The sequence below is a fragment of the Brassica rapa genome, chromosome A06 (assembly GCF_000309985.2).
Source record: "Brassica rapa cultivar Chiifu-401-42 chromosome A06, CAAS_Brap_v3.01, whole genome shotgun sequence".
Classification (NCBI taxonomy): Eukaryota; Viridiplantae; Streptophyta; class Magnoliopsida; order Brassicales; family Brassicaceae; genus Brassica; species Brassica rapa.
This window is the reverse complement of record NC_024800.2, coordinates 24,340,923-24,363,393: the sequence shown is the minus strand read 5'-3', so window position 1 is coordinate 24,363,393 and position 22,471 is coordinate 24,340,923. Positions and strand designations below refer to the sequence as shown.

General features: G+C 28.4%; 1 protein-coding gene across 1 annotated transcript; it reads left to right on the top strand.

The window, feature by feature from the left end:
- Window positions 1–7,585: 7,585 nt before the first annotated feature.
- On the top strand, window positions 7,586–18,388 carry LOC103875061 (truncated transcription factor CAULIFLOWER A). The gene is made up of 9 exons (XM_009153510.3): window positions 7,586–13,356; window positions 13,533–13,719; window positions 15,642–15,720; window positions 15,839–15,903; window positions 16,352–16,451; window positions 16,621–16,662; window positions 16,879–16,920; window positions 17,109–17,236; window positions 17,347–18,388. Exons 1-9 carry the CDS (start codon window positions 13,350–13,352, stop codon window positions 17,453–17,455), a joined length of 759 nt encoding a protein of 252 aa, XP_009151758.1. The 5' UTR covers window positions 7,586–13,349; the 3' UTR covers window positions 17,456–18,388.
- The last annotated feature ends 4,083 nt before the right edge of the window (window positions 18,389–22,471 follow it).

The following is a 22,471-nucleotide window of genomic DNA, read 5'->3' as shown; positions in this document are numbered from 1 at the left end:
ATTAGTCAGTTTTTTTGGTTATCTATTAATTAGGATTCAGTTTCTCTTAGATATAAAAACAATAAGTCTATCCAAACTATACTAAATAGGGGTGGGTTTTCAGATACCCGTTCGGGTTCAGGTCGGGTATTTTAGATTTTTGGGTATTTTGGTATAGAAGTATAGAACACGTTAGGGTATTTCTGTACTTCAGATCGGGTTCGGCTATTTTTAGTTCGGGTTCGGTTATTTTTGATCGGGTTTGGATATTTAGATTTTGAAATTTTTTTTAAAAAAAATTCATTTCTCAAATTTCTTGTATTTAAAAATATAACTTTCACTTAACTAATTTTTTTATTTTTAATAGATTGAATGGTTAATAGATTTGGATATAACATTTTGAAACTAAAAAGACATTAATTTGGTTATTGTTTTTAAATTTTGGATGTAACTTTTTGTTAATTCTTGAAATAAAAAGTTTGACATGCATATTTTAAGCGAGCTGCGTAATTCTATGTATATCCTATGAACTTAAAGTATGTGTAGTATCAATATAAATAGTTATATAAAATGAGAGATGTAAACTAGAAATATATGGTTAATTATACATATGTTCGGTTATGTTCGGATATCCATTCGAGTTCGGATATTACCCGTTCGGGTTTGGATATCCAATCTCTCCTAATTTAATACCGTTCGGATATTTTGCTATATCGGTTCGGATTTTGGTTCGGATTTTTTCGGATCGGGTTCGGATGCAGCTTCGGATATCGGGTAAAGTGCCCACCCCTAATACTAAAGATACGGTTCAGTTTTCATATAAGTGTTTTCGGTAAGGTTAAATTAATGAATCAATGAAACAACAGATGGAATCAATTTACAATATTTTGATGTCAAACGGGTTGGTTCGTATTTATAACCCATCTCATGGTATAGTTTTTATTTTGAATCGCAATGAGCCGGCCTGTTAGGACCGCTTAAAATATATTAGTATCCACTCCGTCCTCTTAAATCCAACAGTTTCATGAGCCAGTCCGTGGGCTTACCAATGAAATGAAATGTTCATGTCTTAGCCACAACTTTTAAATATTTTTTTGGATCAATGAAATGTTCAGGTTCTTTTTGACCTGTAATTTCAGTATTTTTACGGTAAAATTTTTTATTTTCTTTATTTTAGCAAAACAATGCCGTTTCGTTAAAAACTAAATATCGGTTTAGTGAAACTTAAAATTGACTAAATTTGTACTTAATTTAATTGGATCAACACAAGTTTATATATTTTTATATTGGTGAAGAGTTTAAGTTTTTTTTAATGGAAGTGTGTCAGTTTGGTATTTTTTGACCATTTTCTCATCTTATTAGTTTTAAATATAGAATACAATTTTGTGCTTTTGAAATTTAGTTTTGTTTTTTTCCTGGTTATGAAGATTAGAAAGCACAACAGCTTAAAAAAAAGCTGCACAATCAAATGTGAATTCCTCTGTATATCATAATTCATAAGAGGGTGACAATTCCATAAATTGAAAAGATTGGAAATAGTTAACTTTTGGGTCTCTACAGGTTTTTTACAATTTATTATCACATCAATAAGTACATAAAATAAAACAAATTAAAAATATCAAATCAACTTATAAGGAACTAATAAACATAGTTACAATAATAAATTCATTTAGAATGATTTTTTTATTATATCTTTTATGACATTCTCAACCCAATGCTAAGGGATGAAATAGCCCGAAGCAGATCCATCATATTAAGAAAGAACAAATCCTAACCCATTACTAAGGCCGAACGTTAAAAAAGTTAAAACTAATTATAATGCTACCATTAGCATTTAATTATATACAAGAAGGAAATTAAGTTGATGGAAGGACTAAAAATTATCGATATAGACAGACGAACAAACTTCATTCTCCCCAGAATTATTTGGCACTGTAAAAAAAATTACTAGAGCATTTCCAATATAAAATATCAATTAAAAAAATAGAGCAACTTTATAATAGAATATAATTTTACTTTAATTCTACCCTATTTTAGATTCTTTTAAAATATAGTAATTCTACAATATAATTACGTTTTACTCTAATCTTAATCCATTTTGGTGTGGAAAATAAAGTAAAGAACAAAATATAAATGTATTATTCTATTTATATCGTAAATTCATTTTATTCCATTATGAAGTGAAAAATAAAATAGAGTTAAATAATATTTCAATTTAAATTTTATTTTAGAGTAAAAACCAGAATATGGTTAAAGATGTTCTTACCTAATATCCTCATATACACGCTAGTTACATGTTTGACAAAATTGGGATGAAGTTGTGATTGTAAGTAAAACTAAAATTAAATTTGTGATTGGTCACAGTAATTCTCTAGATTTTTGACGTGATGTTAACCATCCTTTATTGTATGGAATTAACAATTTAAAATTTATATCAAACAAAACATCAATATGAAATTTTTTGTTTTGGTCACAACCACCAACTGCATTATGAGCAAGATAATGTACATCATACGTTGCGCTTTTTTTTCGTTAAAATCAGTGATAGCGCTCCCTTAAAATCATCCCCTATATATTATTTAAGAAGCATTACAACATTTTTTTTGTAGCCACATGTCATCACTAGAATGATTCTTAGAATCCTTAGAGAATATGTTGGTCCATTTAAATATATAATAAGCTTTTTATTAAACCACAATAAATACATTATTAATGTGATTCATTATTTCCTTAAATAAGATTACGGAATTGCCTAATGTGGCTAAAGTATATATGACAATTAATAATTTTGAATAATAAAGATTTGATAAAAATAAGTGTGTATTATAATTATATTTGTTTAATTTTAAGCTATTAAAATAAATTAAACAATCATAGTAACCATATAATAAAAATTAAAAAAATTATTTATATATTATAATTTGAATTTTAAAAAACGAGTATAAATTACTAAAACTGTTAAAAGTTTCACATTTAAATTTTGTAATCTATGATTTAAAACTTTTGTTATGACATGATACAAATAATTGAAAAATAATATAAGTTGAAAGTCTCATTTAATAAGTATCAAAAATAAAAGATATATAAATATATGTATCATTTTAAATTAAATTATATGTCATATAAAAATACATAAATATCGTAATTTTGAAATTTACTTTGAACATTTTTTTGATAAAAATTTGAAAAAATATTGACAACTTAATTTTTTAAAATGTTATAAATTACTTAAACCATTATTGCCACAGTGAAAATTTTGTTATCACTAATTTAGACTTTTTGCTTTAACAGATACAAATGATAAAAAAATATGAACAAAAAGCATCATCTAATAAATATTAATATTAACATATACCATTTATATGTTACTATCATTTAAATTTAATTATATATCATATCAAATAGAAAAAAAAATTTTGGATTTATTAAATTTATTTATATGTTCGCACCAATTTAATTATATAAGTAGTAGATAATGACTTTTTATTTATTCAGTATATATTTATTATTTCATAATATGCTATTCAATATATATTTATTATTTCATAATATGCTATAAACATATAATATATAAAATAATATATATATATAATGTTCATCCCGTGCAAGGCGCGGGTCTTAATCTAGTTGTTCATACTATTTGTATTATTATAGTCTTGTCCTTATATTTTTTATAAGACAATCCATATTTTACAAATTAATTATCAATACATTTAGACTTTTATTAAAAAGATGCCTCTTTTATATGGATAGTTACAATAATTTGTTTGTTATTAAATTATATACTTTAATCATAAACATCAAGAGATTCGTCCACTAAGAGACCAAATTTCTCTGTGATCCATTTTTTACAATAGATTTCACAATATATTTCAGAAAATAATAAATAATCTTGTTTTAAATAAAAATTACCTATAGTTTCTACATAAATTAATATTATAAACAAAGACATTAAGCTATATTAAAAACATGATCGATCATTTTATTTTAATCAGACATACATAAACCTTAATATGATATCATATTCGGATCTAAAAATCAAAATGAATAGTTAGAAAATCAAATCATCTCAATCATGAGAAATGATCTCTCATAAGAAAAGCAATAAAATTAAACGATATATAAAAGTATGGACCAATCTATTTATTGACAATTAACCTTTAAAGAAATCTATAAAACTTCATTTTCATAAAATATGAAGGTATTAGGGGTTTTCCATTAAAACGTGTTGTATGAACATACTAAGATCATTTCCTTCTCAGAGATGAATATGGGTATCTATCCACTGCTATATTATAAAACAAAAATATTTCAAAAATAGAACTTTTCAGAACTTGTGTAGAACCTCTACTGCTTACTTCTGTTTACTATTGGTTTTGTTTTTTCTTTTTTAAATTAAAATTTAACTACTCAATTAAATTACAATAAAAGAATAGTAACTTATGAGTCAGATACTCAAATTCAGACTCTAAGTTATGGTGTTGTGTTCTAACTCTGTGTTACTAAAAAATAACATACTAGCTCTCAAAAATTGGTTCTTACAATGCAATTTGATATATGGATGTTGATGCATTTGTAAGTTTGCCAAATCGTTTCAACAGTTTATTACTTTTTTTTAATTTGTGGTCATTCTACCCACTTGGATGTTGATGCATTTGTGCTCATTTTCCAAAAGAGGGTTCGATTAATAATTATTCTGATGGATGCTCAAAAGGAAAAAAAAAAGAGAGTTGATGGTGCAAACTGGAGCATGAAAGAATGGTGCCAATTATATGCACAGCATCTTCCCTAATCCTCAACTATCTTTCTTTAACTTCCTTTCATTTCAGAAAACTATCTTTCTTTAATATGTTTTAAGAATCTTCTCATGCTTTAATTATTTTAGTGGACTCTTCTTGTTTTCTAGAATAATTGTATTATTAAAGATGTTCTATTGCTTTTATCTCTTTCCATTGATTTTAAAATAACTTAACACTGGTAAAAGTGTTCGGTATAACCACAGAAAAATCGCAGCCATAGAATCAAAAATTCTGGCTGTGTAAAACATTTTTTTGTTGAAAAGAATATGTTAAGTTATTTTAAAATCAAGGGAAAGAGATATGACTACAATCATGGCTAGAAAAAACTTGAGGAGAAGGAGAGCAGAGAATAATAAAGATAAGAGTTCGTGAGAAGAGATGAAACAAATGAAGAGATAAAATAAAACCAAATCTATATCTGTTGGATCAAATCTTATCAACGATTAAGATTAAACAGTGGTGAACCATAATATCATGGTTTTTATGGATTTTGACCATGATATAAATCCAATTTTAGAGTTTTTATTTTATGTTTCGAATTATTTTTAAAATCGTGTACATGTTTAAATACATTTTGGAGATTCTATAAAACTTTGAATTATGAAGAGAGGTGATGCTGAAAAGATCAAGCCGGAAACCGTATTTTCACTTGGTGTCGATCGACATAATGGAAGGTGTCGGTTGACACTCACCCTGAACAAATAAACCGACGTGCTTTAATGAAGTTATAAATAATTATAAGAAAGCCCAAAAATCTTCAGTATTTGCAAAAGAGTCTCGGTCATCTTTAGACCTATACATAATTTATTCTTAAACCATTGTTTAGGCTATGGTTTAATTTACTGTTAGAAAGTTTTGAACTCTAGTATCTCTTACTCTTATTTTAATACAATTTATTCAGATTATGATTTGTGTTTCATTGATTATATCTGAGTAAATTACCAGTTATGTCTATGCTACTTGGCAAGAGCGTAATGCTCGCTACCACAATGGTCTTATAAAATCTCAGTGGATGTTATCTCGGGATGTCATCAAACATGCTAAAGACAAGTCTACTGCTATGCGTGGATCAGAACTTGGCTCTAGTTTGGTGGCACTCTGGTCTACTGTTTAATTGGTGCAGCCTCTCTTCCGCTACACATCTTTTCTCACTTCTATGGTCTCTTGCACCATGTGACCTTCTCATGTAGTTTGTGTTTCTGCTTTGTTTATTTCTCTGTAAATTCTTTTTCTTTTGATTTTTAATATGAAAGCCAGTAAAAAAATCACCAGTTATATTTAAGATTTTCAAAAGACTGATAAATTGTTAGAATGAATTGTTAGGGTTATCTTTGTTCTTCATCTTGATTGTTATAAATGCTAGATTTGGATTAACAACCTAAAATATAGACCTTAGGATAACTGGTAGATGCGAAAGCATTATTGATTGTCTGAATTAATTGATTGATTTAAATACTTATATGCAAAGAGATTTGATTTATGAATTTAGTGAACTTATCAAACTTGATCTTAATGCTTGCTGAACTGATTGAATATGCAAAAAGATTGAGATTTGAGATTCTAAAAATTAGACATAGATAATCTTTGCAAAAAGTTGATTTATTCGATTGATGTAATTTTAGTTCTAGAAATGTTCTTCATAAACCCTGATAAATGTTTGATCTACAATTCTGATTTCCTGTGAATTTTTCTAAGACTAGCGTATTTCTCCATATTTTACCCGTTTAATTTACTGATGTTTATTGCTTTCTATTTGCTTGGCTAGCTTAATTCGAATACTAAAACCTATTGTATGAATAAAGTTTCTGTGGATTTGATCCGAAAATGCTACATCGCATTCTAAAATTGTAGAGTAGCGCTCAAGGTAAATCTGAGCATATCAAACCACACCCTTGTAAATGAATTAATAAGAACAAACTCTCTATTTTTGAAAAAAATTTATGTATAAATGATTTAAATGTTTGAAAAAAGGTTAAGATATTTTTAAAAATATAATTTTTTATAAATAGTGGATATTAGTTTTAGGTTAAGATTCTACATGTAAATAATTGAATGTATAATGTTTATACTTTAGGGTTTGGTGTATAATGTTTGGGGTTTATATTTAAGATTAATAATTATATTTTATAATTTAGGATTATAGTTATGGTCTTGTAGTTTATAGTTTTATTTTAATAATTAGAAGTTTAAAATATAAGGGTTGATGTTTATGATTTTTTTTTTGGAAAATTAGGTTTGGGGTTTAGGATATATGGTTTAATTTAGTGGTTAATTTATTTTTGAAATGGAGAATTTAAAATTTGAAGTGTTATATATAGTTTGGGATATATATTATATTATATGAATTAGATTTTATTAAATTTAAGGTTTAATATTAATGATATAGGGTTTAAAAATGTGGTTTAGGGTTCTTGTTTAAGATTAAGTATGTGGTTTCAGATTAAGTTTTTTTAAAAAGATTAAGTTTAGAGTCTCATTCTTAAGATTGGAGTTTAAGTTTAAGAATATTATTGTTGGAGTTTGTATTTAGGATATAGGATTTGAGGTATGTAGTTTAGCATTTAGATTTAGAATGAAGTTTAAAGAAATAATAATTTTGTTAAAATTTTAAAATATTAAATTTAGAGACTGGTTTTAGTATTAGGGATATATGTTTTAAGTTTTAAGTTTGGGGTTGAAAGTATATAAAAACTAATATAGCCATTAAAATTATGTAGCAAAAACGTGGCTGCCAAATTGTAGCCACATAATTAACGTGACAATTTTGTGGCTAAATTGTGGCTAATGTAGCTACGTTTTATGTCCTAGCCAGATCATGTGTATTTTAGTTATGTTTTTTTTTGGTAAAAATGTAAAGATATTATTACCAGTTTTAAAGTTTTTGACAGAATAACAAAGACGACAAGTAGCAGATAGCATAAAAAAAAACTAAACACAGACACGATCATGACAGTACAGGGACAGACACACAAACAGGAGCCATCAGCAGGTGGCCGCAATTTATCCGCACATCCGCTTGCCGCAAAAGGAAGAACCGCAGTTATTTCGAGAGTCAGAACCCGGTAATTTTGGCCTCCCCGATGATCTGCTCTTAATGATTGGTTCGACCAAGAACAGCTCGAAGACGACTACCAAAGAATCCGCCACCACAACCAGACAGCCACAGAAGAGGCCTAGAACGCCGCAACGACAAGACCGAACATTTATTAAGCGCATAAGCCACCAAGTAGCTAAGCGCCAAAGGAGCTATACAAAACAGGCTGAAGACGGCAACAGCTCCACAACAAGCACTCCGGATCCTCTGAACAACCAGAAGAACCCATCCACGTGAAGGCAGAACGCTAAGAAACTGACTCCAAATGCTGGGATGATGGGCTCAAGCCATGGCAAGAACGAGACTCCACCTACGCCAAAGACAACTCGGAGAGGGAGAGACCCAGCCATGGACAGACCCTGAGAACCAGGGCACTGACCGGTTTGTAAACGGAACAGAAGCATCATAAGGCGAATAGAGACAGCCGAAGAGGACCCAAGAGACAGTCGAAGGTGATTTACAATGTCGCAAACCACCACAGACGCATAGAGGGAGCGTCGAGGCTAGAAGAGGTCAAGAAGGAGCACCACGAACACGGCAAGATCAGAAGCCATAGACGACTCCAAGTCGAGACCCATGTTGCAGCCACACACGCCAAGGAGAGGCTACCGGAGACGACACACGCCGAACCCAGGAGGCACTCAAACGCGTCATTGAGGATGATCCTCTCCGTACCTTCTGCACAACGGACATCGAGAACTCCGATCGTCGAGACGCCTCGCGCGAACGTGAAATACACGCGCCGCCGTGCCACACCGCCGGGACAACATAAAGCATCAAAAGCTGGTAGACGAGCAGATCCAGGCCGGAAGTACCACCAAACAAAGCCACGCGCCGTCAATCAATGGAGATCGTCCGAGATCTAAAAAGGTAAAAAACGACTCCGAGCGAAACCCTACCCAAAAAGCCGACTCCATCCTCCCACCCTCACTGCACCGGCCTCGCAGAATCACCAGAACAGCAAGACGACCACCGGAATCGGCCTAGGCTCCTCCGCCGGTGAAATCTCCAACTCCAGGGATAACCGCATATCGGAGGGCGAGCGAGAGAGGAGAGATGAAGCAAAAAGAAAACAGAGAGATAAGGAGGAGAGGCCCTCCGACGGCGAGGAAGATGAACGGCCGCCGGAGGCAAGAACGGTACACTTTTCCGAGCGAGAGTTTATAGAGAGAGGGGTTTTTAGAGAGAGAGGGAGTCGAAATACCAAACTTGTGTCATGTAGTCTAATTCATAAATAGAGTAGAGATTTTTATCAAACTAGTGAGAGTAGAGTAGAGATTTTTATCACATAATTACTTTTTAGTTATGTTTCAACATGGTTTTCTGTTATTGTGGATGAATAGGTAAAAACATAGCTTTTTAAATTTAGCTACGAATTTTTCGTGGAAATGCCGTAGTTATTTCAAAGATTTTTACTGGTGTAAATGTAAATCTCCATGTACTAGGAGACAATCAGTTTTGTTTAGTAAATAAAAATTAAAAGTTAAAAAAACTTAAATATGAATTTAAAAATTATAATTTATTTTATCACATAATTACTGAACAAACCTTAAATACATTTATTGATTTCAATTGAATATTACTTTCTATTTTTTTTTCAAGTTCAGTTTCATATTTTCTCAACACTTTTAATTTGACGAGTTTGAGTTCGTATTTTCAATCCTGGTACGTTTCCTATTTATTTTCTTACATACATGGCTGGGTTCTTATCCAAATATTATTTCATATAATAAGATTAAAAATCAGATTAATCTCAAAATTTTGTTGTTATCAGTCAACGTTGTGGGACTATGGTTCAGATTGCACAATACAACTCGTTCTTGGATCTTTATAGCTAATTTAAACTCTCATTTACAAATATATGTAGATTAGTGAGAGTAGAGTAGAGATTTATATATTTGTGGTAGGGACGGTTTTGCTTTTCGAAAATGTTAGGAACTCCATAACAAAAATAAAATTTAGGGCACATTAACTGATCTATTCCATATGTGTCGATTTATTTTAAGTTGTAGATTCATATAACTTATCATAAAAAGAACTTATATGTAAAACCTAAAGAACATTGGGAATAAAAAAAAGCTATGTCCCTAAATCTCATCAAAGGGTCAATTGCAATATACAAACTACTTGTCTTCGAAATCGCAACATCGTGTAAGAGTTCCCCTTTGGCCTACATTTGTGGTACCACATCTACTTGATTCTTCAAATATATATGTATATTATATATACACTAGTTGTTCCCAAGGAGCATGTCATCCATCATCCTAGTAACCATGTCTTATAATCCCACTAATGAAAACACATCTATTTCGTATTTTATGATAGAACATTTTCTACTTTTCTTTGTCTGACAAAAAATAAGTTATCTTTAAAATTGTTTACTACTCGGACCGCGAAATCGGATGGTCCCCAACCTTTGATAGCTCAGCGTGAGATTTGAATATTAGGGTTTAGTACAATTTGGAAGCCTAATTCATGCATCATGGTCCCCATAATCTTTGATATATAAGTTGGTAATAGTACACCATCTTTCGGCAATTGGTAATGGTACACATTTATAGCTTAATATATGTATTTTCAAAAGAAAAAAAGTGAGTAAATATTATTATACTTTAGTGCAATGGACCACAATTGAATGTGACCCATGAAAGGTCTATCGCGCTCAAGTTTTTATTACTAATCTAGTACTAAATCGCATCAACCCAAACTAACATATTATTAATTTGGAATGGACCAAACGTTCAGAATATATATACATAGACATAGGCGATCGCATTTATATATATATTTGCACAACATATGTACTCGTAAGGGGTTGTGTACAGGTACATGTATAAATAGTGTGCCATGCATTCGTATACGTACATCTATATAAAAGTACGTGCCTTAATATACATTTGGTATGTCAATGACCATAGTTTGCCTTTAACTGATATTAGAAAGATTATTAAGCGAGGACACTATATTAGAAACTACAAAAAAACATATTTTTGACGGGGCATTTTACAGTTTCTTCACTAAACTAATTATAATTGATAAATTAATATAAATTACCAAAGAAAACATAAAAATAGTACGGGACACATGACCCTGTACTGCCGTACATGTGTCCGCCCCTGATTATAACATAAGCCCAATTTGGTATAATATAATCACTAATAACACATCAGATATACTTCAAATTTGTATTAAATATGAAAATATTTTATATTTTGAAAGATAATAAAATTCTAAAACATTTTATTATATAATGTAACACACAAAATATTTTAAAATGTATTTAATTTATTAAATTAGGTTATAGTTTAAATTTTTATTTGTACCCATTATTTAAACCATTCATAAAGTAAACTTCTACCAATAACCCAATAAATAGTTACATAGTTGATATTTTCTTAGTTTTACCTTCAAATATTTACATATATCTACCTAATTCACTCAGGATATTTCCAACACATAACACTATTTTAGTGTCAATATCACACTATTTATTTATAAAAGATTAATCTGCGAGTATTCAGACCTATGGAAGGACCCAAAATCATACTATTTTAGTGTAGTTTCAATGTTGAAATATTATCCTCCAACCGCAACCAAACTTTATACTAAACACTATTTTATACTATTATATTATTAAATTACAATTTTTGTAATTATTTAATGTTAGAAATATACATAACTATTACTATATAATTATATTACATAAAACACATTACAATATTAACATTTTAAAATATATTATTTACTGTTTAAATATATAATAATATAAAAATAAGTTATTCCAATATATATAACATTTTTATCTAAATACTTAATTTACTATTTCATATGTATTTATTTTATTATTTTCATTTATTTAATTATATATTTTATTAAAATAAGTAAATAGTGTTTAATATTATGAATAGTATAACAATAAATTTGGTATAATATTATAATGTTCCATTAAAATAGTGTGACTTTTAATGTTGGTTTGGAAAATTTTTAATCTGAAAATTATAATAAAATAGAGTTTAGTGTTGCATTGGAGAAAACCTGTATAGGTGATGATCTATTGTAACATGAACTAGTTATGCTGAGTTTTTTTTTTTGTTAATAATAACATTTGCTTAAAGTCAATAAATATCTACTAAATTTAGGGGGAAAAAGAACTAGTCAGGTTATTATTTTTCGTTAATAATAGTAACTAGATAGTCTTAGACTTATTACTTCACATAATTCTTCTAGGTTTTACCATTTTAGGCTTCTACATGCATTTTCAGATCTGTCAACTGTATACATGCAACTTTCCTATATATGCTAGCTTATTTATTGGTGTGGTTAAGTATATTGCATCGTTATAGAAATTTTTTATCTTTTTTTTTAAATGACTAGGAAATTTTTTGATCCAAAAGTATGTACTTCTCTATACGACGACATCCAAACCATATTAAATTAATTCTCATTAGAAGAATAGACATGTCCCAAAAGAATCAAACCTGCGATTTTCTCTATTATAAATGATCTACCAAATTGGTCTTTGATTTTTATTTTAGATTTAATTTGGATATGTTTCTTGCATTTAATTCACTACAAATTGATGCTATCCTATTTTAAAGAGGTGCAGTTGTGCAACTAAAAGACAATGCTCTTAGAACATTTCTAATGTACATCTTTATAAATCCTAAAATAAAAAAAATTATTACAGTAATTTTTCTCTAATATATGCTTTTATAATAGATTTCCTATATTTTTAGGGAAAAATATAGAGCAATGCTACTTTTCCTCTATATCTAGGGATGATAATAGAATTTCTCAATATTTTCTCAAAAAAATCTTTTATAGATTTATATATTAGAGAAAATTCAATTTAATAATTTTTTTTATTTTTAAAAAGATATAAAAATAAATATAGAGGTGGTTGGAGATTTTCTTAGTCATTCACAAACTTCTATATTCTGTTATGAAATATAAATGTTTAAATATTACGTGAACCCTTTGATCAATATATATAACGTAAACCATTCTGAACAAAAAAAATTATAAGGTATTAGTTGATCTTCTCATATATGTATAAATCTTTTCTTTTTATTCCATTTAAGGGATGTAAATTTTGTCGTTAATGCAAATGATTTGTTGTCATGTGGAGGTTAACATTGTGATAGGTCAAGTTATTTATTAATATTTTAATTTTCATCTTCTTATCTATTCATATATTTTATACCATATGGTCAAAAGATCCAATGGATTGACAGCATTTGTTGATAGAACTTTGATCTTGATAATTACAGGTTTTATATTGAATTAGAACTGGCCAATCTCCGTACAATTAAAACCAGCAATGTTAGTTAAGGAATTACTCCATTAACTAATAATAATAGTGAAGACTATTTCGGACACATATAGACAATTTTTGTGCTTCCACTTTCCCTAATTGTATCAGTTGATACTTTCTCTTCTTTTTTTCCTTCAGATGCCTTTGTGTATATAGCATATTTATGCAGAGTAAGTTCACACAAAAATAAACTTACATAAACTCCTTGCGTATTTTTTTTTCTTACTCTACTTTTCTTCTTTATAAGAGAGAATCTAGGGTTTTTGGCCTTCGTATTTCTTTTGCTGGTCAAGATTACAAGGTCTTCTTTTTAACTTTATTTGTTTTCTTGAGGAAATTTTTGAAGAAATGGGAAGGGGAAGGGTTCAGTTACGGCGGATCGAGAACAAGATAAGGAGACAAGTGACATTTTCAAAGCGAAGAACGGGTTTGGTGAAGAAAGTTCAGGAGATCTCAGTGTTATGTGATGCTGATGTTGCTTTGATTGTCTTCTCTCCAAAAGGCAAGCTGTTTGAGTACTCTGCTGGTTCCAGGTTTGAATTTCTTCCTAGACAAATTAGTTTACTTCGAACCTTATTTTACCATCTGCTTACTTTTTTATAAGACCGCATATAATATTCTTTTTTATCTACACATATATCAGCTTATATTTCATGTTTTCACAGACTGAGGCAAGTGGTAGGTTCTAGCTAGTGGAGATTGATATGAACTTTGGCTGAGATAACTTGATTAAATAGATGAGTTTATAGATATGTACGTGTGTGAGAGACACTAATGCACATATTTGCTTATCTGCTTAATTAGTTTTTGCATCTCTAAGTTAGGGAGAACATAAAAAGTGAAATATATATCCTATATATATAAATCAATGAACAGAAGTGAGTAGATAGTTTTTCTTTTGTGATTAAACCATAAGTTTGAGAACATGCAGTTCCTTTGATTATATGAATATCCAGAAACATATGGTGGAGAATTTGATAACTGTAAACATAAATAAGTTTACTTCTATTAATTCACGTGTGTGTTTTTGTTCTTCAACCTTATGGAAAATGAGATTTTATAGGGAAAAAATAAGGCTGAAGAGCAAATTTGATTTAAAATCTACAAATGGTTTTTTTTAGTTCACACCTGTAGGGTTTGGAGCAATGAGAAGATCTAATGTTTAATTAAAGATACAATCATGTTAGATCGAAGTTTTCTTACTGGATTTTCTGCGTTTTATTGAAGTTTTTGGTTTTCTGCGTTAGATTGAAGTTTATTTTATTAAATTTGTTATCTTATTTTATCTGACTATTCAGTATAAAAAATGAACAGAATTTTTAAATTGCAAGTCCTTTTTTGAATCAATCTGGCGATCTGACATAATCCAGCTAAGCTCAAATTAGAAGGGTAATTGTCCAAGCAGAACACTAAAAATAAAATAAAATAAAATACGAAGAGACATATTATGATGACACCTTGCAAATTTTCGCAATGTCCTAAGTTCATGTAAATTATAATAGATCTCATCTTTTGATACACGCTATCATTCATTAGTGTAAATGAACTGCCAGTAAAAGAAGTAATCCTACTAAATATAGGAAGAACATATTATATAAAATTTGGTGCAATTGGGATGGATTTCATACTGAAAGTATCTAAATGTACACAAAATTACTAAATAGAGAAACCAAATCTACTATAAATAGCGTATGCTTTCAGTCATGAGTGTACTAATAGTAAACATGAAAGTAGATTTCATTACGTGGTACTGTGTTGATAACCTTTACGATATACAGTGAAATGTTGTTGGAAGCATGACAAGCCTTTGCCATGGAGCTTTGGGCCTTGCTTTGTCTTTTTCCTGGTTCAACCTAGGATTAACCTCGATCTTCACATGAAAATATATACACCCAGATGATGTTACTTTTATAGCTTCTGAGAATTAAGTAGTATGTCCAAGAATAAGTATTCTTGCAAAAATGTTGTAAGATTTTTTTTGAAGTTTGATTTAATTATTGTTTTAGTCTAAGGAATACTGTAAAATAGTGATAAAATCCCGTGTGTGGTACAGTTGTATTGAGTATAAGGAAGGACATACTAACTCGTTTGATTTCACTTTGATTAAACTCTGCGTGTAGGCTACATATATAGTCACTTATGCCTAGGATTTGAGTCTTTACCCACAGTAGGTTTGTGAGAAACCCTTTACTGAAGGTCATGTTCTCTCTTGCGCTTCGACGAATATAAATATCATGTTCTAAATCCATACATATATAGTATTTAGAATGTATGAAATGTAGATATGAATGTTCTCAATATATAGCACTAACCATTATATGTGTGATGCATATGATCTAGAAATGTCTATATATACACACTAAAGTAAAAAAATAATTATTCATCATGTTCAGTATGATGTATGATGATAGTATGTACATCAAGTATTCATTCAAGTTTAATTAAACGATGTTAGCATGGAAAGCATTCTTGATCGATATGAGAGATGTTCATTCGCCGGTCAAAATATTCCTACACCAAGTTTGGATTCACAGGTTTAAGCACACAAATATATATTACATTTTTGTTTGATAAGTATTACATATGTATGATGAACAATTGTCTGTTCCAAATTTTGCTAACTATTGTTTGTCTAATTTTTTTTTTTCGTAGGGTGAGTGCTCAACAGAATGTTCGAAGCTCTTGAGGATGATTGATGCTATGCAAAGAAGCTTAAGGTTGGAATTTTTAAAAAAATATTTAGCTCAGGTTCATCCATATATAAATTACACATGTTATTGAAACCAAATTACACTTGTTGATCTTCTCTTCTTCTCACCCGTATTTGATTTCAACCTAGTTTTGATACCAATTATTGAAACCAAATAATATGACCGTAACTCAACGATTAAAAACTCAAGAACTCAAACTCAAATTTCTTATTCCTTTAGAAAAACTTATCACAAAACTAAAGCTCACAACTCTCAAGCTTTATCACATCATAACATCTCTTTATATAGTTAACCTAATTTCCTAAACTCATTAGTAAACACAATAGGATAATTTCCTAAACTCATTAGAACAACTTTATGTTAACTTCAAGTTTAAGTCAACACATGTTTCTAATATTATACAATATAATAAAATGCATCTTCATTGATTAATTTGTTTACTTCACATAACAAGGCACTTGAAAGGAGAAGAGGTTGATGCTCTAAGTATCAGAGAGCTCCAGGGTCTGGAAGTGCAACTTGATACTTCCCTCAAGAGAATTCGCTCAAGAAAGGTGATTTATCTATATCCATAAAAGCATTATCTTTCATCTTGTATGCATGGATCATTTGTACAAAAGTGCGTCTAATAATGTTCAGTATACATGTGTATGCATTTATTTACACATAAATATAGATATACAATATCTAATTATGTAGCTTTGTTTTGGTTTGGGAGCACAGAACCAGCTCATGGTAGAGTCCATAACGCAGCTCCAGAAAAAGGTAATAGACTGGTTTACAGAAAATAAGTCTATGTTATCTGTTTGTACCAAGCAACCGTCTTTGAGTATCTGCCGGTATTTTCTTGGCTATTTGGTTTGTACAAATCAAAATGCTTGGACTATATATGAGAAACAAAAATCCAGATTTAAGATCTAGAGCACTTGAGCTCCAACGAATTTAATATATATAACTCTGTGCGATCTTTTGCTGGCATAGGAGAAGGAACTCAAAGAACTGAAGAAACATCTAACAAAGAAGGTGAAACGGATGTCATAATTTTTACTATACATATATAAGTGGTTTTGATTCTATCTGATGTGAAGTTTAAAGGTTCAGTGGTCAAGCTAGATTTTAGTCTAAATCTCTACATATACCAAATTTATGTTGGAATGCTAAAAAAATACAAAACGAAAAGTATTGACTATAACAAGTATTGAGCTTGGCAGGTTGATCAAAGAGAAGACATTGAGACTCAAAACCTCAGCCAAGGGTTAGCCTCATTGGAAACGCCACCATGTGAGCCACCGCACCCGTTGCCCCGACCAATATCTCCCAATCCTCCTTTACCTCTTGGGTACTATAATTTTTTTAATTTCACTTGGCTACACGTATATGAAATTACCATTGCAATGTGTTGATATTGATTAATAATATGGAAATTAATTAATATCATGTCACTTGTAGGAACATCTCGCATAGGAATGAAGTTGGAGAAGCAGATGGTGGAACCCTAATAATTCGACCGACGAATACAACATTGCCGCACTGGATGCCCCGGGTCACTGGAGAATAGAGGTCGACAGGGCATCTTGGTTTGTTATTTTCAGTACTTATTAGTATCTAGTAAGGAAATAACTTCTCGGTTTAATTAGTAGAATCAAACCGAATATCAGGAACTATTTTCGGTTATGGCATTCTAATAACCAGCATAAGTAAGTTTCAAACTTCGAAACGAATTTATTAAAATTGTATCTCGAATGTGATTTTGTATATTTTATCAATGATTGTAGCTTACATTTTGTGAATTTATTTGTGTGATTCGCATGCTATGTTAATTTCGAGTTGGGATTCGTGTAGCGACAAAATGACGATACAAAAACCATTATTCCTTTGTCCAAAAAAAAAACCATTAGGATCAGTGGATTAGAACACCATTATCAGTAAAAACGGTAAGGGGTTCTAAAAGAAAAAATATCTTTATTTTAATTATATGATTATATGTTTATTTTTTAGAATATGTTCAAAATAAGGATTAATTTGCATACTAGCCATATTGAAAGACAATACTAAAGTAAATGATGGATGTGACAATTTGACACAAAAATGGAAAAAAAATTCTTTCTATGCGCGTGTGCTTGCATTTTATAAATATATAATTTGCATACTATACTGTATATATCACACAATAGTATAATCTATTATATCAATAAAATCTATATTATTCATTTGCTATGTCCGTTTTAGTAACTGCTAAAGATAATAAGAAAGAGAAGGCTAAGAAAAGAAATAGAACAAGAGAAGGAAGGGGAAAAAAGAAAAGAAATAGAATGAGAATGAAGAGGGGGAAAAGGAGTATGATGATGAAGTGAAGAAATGAATAAGGAGATGGTAAGAAGAAGGGCGAGAAATATAAGGAAGAAAATGATTAAAAAAAAAGAGAAAAAAAAGAAATCAAAGGGAAGAAGCAAAATGTTATAATATACTATATTATTTTTATAAAATAAAATAGTATACTATAATATTTATAATTCTTTATATATTAATTGAGAAGCATTACGATAGAATCTTTAAAAATAGGTTGGTTCATCTAAATATATATTATATTTTTTATTATACTAATTATCAAATTAATTAGTAATGTACAAAAGAATATTTTCAATTATTTCCTGAAATAAAATTACAAAATTACCTAATATGATTAACATATATACAACAATTAATAATTATGAAAAATAAAGATTTGATAATAATTTTTGTGTCCTCTCTCCTTTTTATTTAATTTTATATTATTTAAAGAATTTAAACAACCATATAACTTAAAAAATTTAGATTTTCGCATGTGTTATATTTTAAATTTTTAAAAATGAATAACTTACTAAAAATGTTAAAAGTATCACATTGAAAATTTTCTTATCAGTAGTTTAACCTTTTTTGTTATAACAAGATATAAATATTCATAAAATCGTATGAATATGAAGTCTCATTTAATAAATATTCATATTAAATGTATATACTTATCTATTTTTATATTGTTGAAATTAAACTTTATACCATATAAAAATACATAAATATGTTAATTTTAAAATTTTCATTGAAATGTATTGAGACCCTAACATTTTAATTTTGAAATTTGCAATGAAAAAATATCATATTGAAAATTTCGTGATTAATTGTTTTAATGTTTTGGTTACAGCAAATATACAAATGTTAATAAAATCATATGAGTAGAAAGTCTAAACAATAAATATTTAATTTATATTAAAATATATTATTTATTTATGTCAATATCATTGAAATTTAATATATACTATATAAATAAATAAAATAATTGTTTTGATTTATTTACCAAAACATATTATAAATAAACAAGTGATATTGTTTTGATTTATGTTCTTTAATTATAAATATAATACATAAATAAACAGAAAATAAATAATAATATGTAAAAATTATTTGTATATGCAATGTTCATTTCGCGTAAGGCGTAGATCTTAACCTAGTACAATATAAATGAGTATGTTAGGATGAAGAAAATAAGAATGAAGAGGAGAAAGAAAAAGAGTAGAAAGAAAAGAGAAATGAATAAGAAGATGAAGCTGAAGATGAATATGAAAATAAAATGTTATAATTGAAAATATATTCTATTCTATATAAATAATATAGAATATAATCAAACAAATTTTATGTATTCTAGATATATATAGCCGTTTAAGAAAAAAAGCAAATCACGTTATATGTAGAAAAACATAGACATATTTTTAAAATATATTTATTTAGTTGCAGAATTTTTATTGAATAGATTGAAAGAAAATAATTTGAGTACGGTGAATAATTGTAAGGATTTTAACATAGACAGAAAGATAAAGGAGAGGTATAGAAGATTGATCGATTTGCTTCCAAAATCTATTTTCGTCCATAATTCAGTTAATATATAATATATTCTAGCTATTAGGTTGTTATTTGTATAGAGCGAATTAAAGTTTTTCAGATTATATGATACAAATTATTTAAAAATAACAGATTGATACTTGTTTTAAGTATTCTACTAGATACTGACCCGCCATTTCAAATGGCGGGTATTTTACCTATTAAAATATCATTTTTCAATTTTAATATTATTTCTAATTAGATGAGGATGTGTTTCAATAGTCTATTTTCTAATATGGTTTTATTTTTATAAATTGTAATTCTAATTAGTGAAAGTATGTGTTTGAATAGTTTATTATCAAATATGGTTTTATTTTTATAAATTGTATTGTAATTTATTTGTTATTAGTAAAATTGTGTTTACACATATTGGACTTCAAATCCGTTGTTTGTTTAATTCTTAAATATATCACATATATTAATTTGTTTAGTTCTTAAATGTACAATCTCAACTTTAAAAATAAAACAGGCTTTTTATAATTTTAAGTATAGATATTTTACACAAATTGGCATAATGGATTAATATATTTGTTTATCTCTTAAATGTATAATCTCTGTATAAAAAATAAAACAATATTTTTAATGATTTTCACTAAATATATTTTAAACAGAATGGGCCTAATGGGTTAACAATGATTCAATTTGGGCCTATCGAATGGGCTTTAAATTTATGTAAATCATTAAAGGTATTTAAAAAAGGGCAATTGTCAATAATAGCACCTTTTGAAGTTTATGTCTCAAAAATAGCACTAGAAGGAGAAAGTCACAAAAATGACATTCATTAAAGAGTAAAATATCTATAATACCCTTGATTTAAAATTAAATAAACAAACTAAAATAAATAAAAATAAAAAAAATAAAAATAAAAAAAATAATTTTTTTTATAGTTTCAGATTATATGTTTTCAGATTCGAAATTTTTATAATTTTTTTTTAAAAAAAAAATTTCAAATTTTTTTTTTTTTTTTCAGATTTTATTTTTATAATTTAAAAATACTTTTTGAAACTATTTTTAAAATTTTTATTTTTTATTTTATTATTTATTATTTATAAAATTTTAAACCCTAATTCCAAAACCCAACTCCTTAACTCTAAACCCTAAGGTTTGAATTAATTAACCCTAGGGGTATAAGTGTACATTACCTCTTTAATGAAACCTATTTTTGTGACTTTGAGCCTTGAGTGCTATTTTGGGAACAAAAACTTGGTTTGGTGTTATTCTAGTCTTTTTCTCTTTAAAAAAAACAATGGTATGTTTTGTAATTTTTTAAAAAAGTCAGGGGCATAATCATAAGAAGGATTTTGCTTTAATAGTATAGATAGGTTCTCAAAATTCAGTTTTTAGAATTTTTACTCATTTTCTTTCGTGTATTTATGATTTTATCTTTTATTTTAATTCTAAGAACTCCTACTACAATCTATTGTTGGAATTGCTCTTATACTACTCCCATTTTTCATAGACCTATGTTTAAAATACATTTATGTTTTATTAATTACATCAATTGGACCAATAGTATTTAGTATAAATAAAAATATTTATAAAAATTAATACAATTTTATATTAATATTAAGTTGAAAATAAATATAATTTGCATTGAAATTTTAAAATGATAGTTTTTGTGTAACAAAAATATTAAAATGAGATTTAAAAAACAAATAAAGCTTTGAAGAAACTTAAAATATTTTGAAGAAACTTAAAAAACAAAGAGAAAAACAACTGAGTCGCGTACATTAGGATTCATAATAGAGATTTTCCAAATAAAAGTATATAAGCTTTGAAGAAACTTAAAATGGCTATTAGAATTTAGGATGGCAGAGTTAGATTCAGTTTCTACAATTTAAAGTGTATACTGTATATGAATTTTTTGTTAAACACGTGAAAATTCCGAGACTTTTGAGAAAATTTTCTGAGAACTTGGCAAAGTTTCAGTAAACATATGATTTTTGTTCGAATGTCTATTTTAAAATTTTTTATATTATTTGAAACATACATATGTTAGAGAATACAAACAAATACTGAAACAAGTTAGGTTGTGTTTCAAAAATGTATGGAAACAATACAGTATAAATATGTTACAAATAACAATTGTCCAACACTCTTGTGAAAAATTCCGAAGTTTTGTTCAGTTTTTGAAGAATGAGCAAGTTTTCAAAAAAAACTTTTTCCTTTTGAATGAATATTAAAATTTTATTCATCAAAAAGAACTCTTTACATCAAGTGCATCCTTGTATAAAAGACTTTACTAAAATATTGATCTAATTAGACTATTGTAACTTTAAGCTATTCACAATCTTGTAACAAACCAAAATTGTAACCCACCTTCCATGCCTCTTATTCCCTTCGATCTCACCAAGTTAAATTTATTTCTCACACCCTTATCAACCATCTTCTTCAGCACTTCCATGGGCATAAGTTTATCCCCATGTTTCAATTTGTTCATGTCACGCCACAGAGCATACATAGCAGCCTGGAACGCATATCTTATGCAAAACAGTTTCTTTTCCTCCATCTTCCTATCAGAGATTAACTGTAGAATGGTAGCTCAACTATTTGTATAAGAGTCGAGCAAAATCCCTTTAGCGAGATATTCTCAAATCTGTAAAGAGTATGAACACTCGAAAAATAGATGATCCCTCAACTCCGCTGCGTTCTTCAATAATAC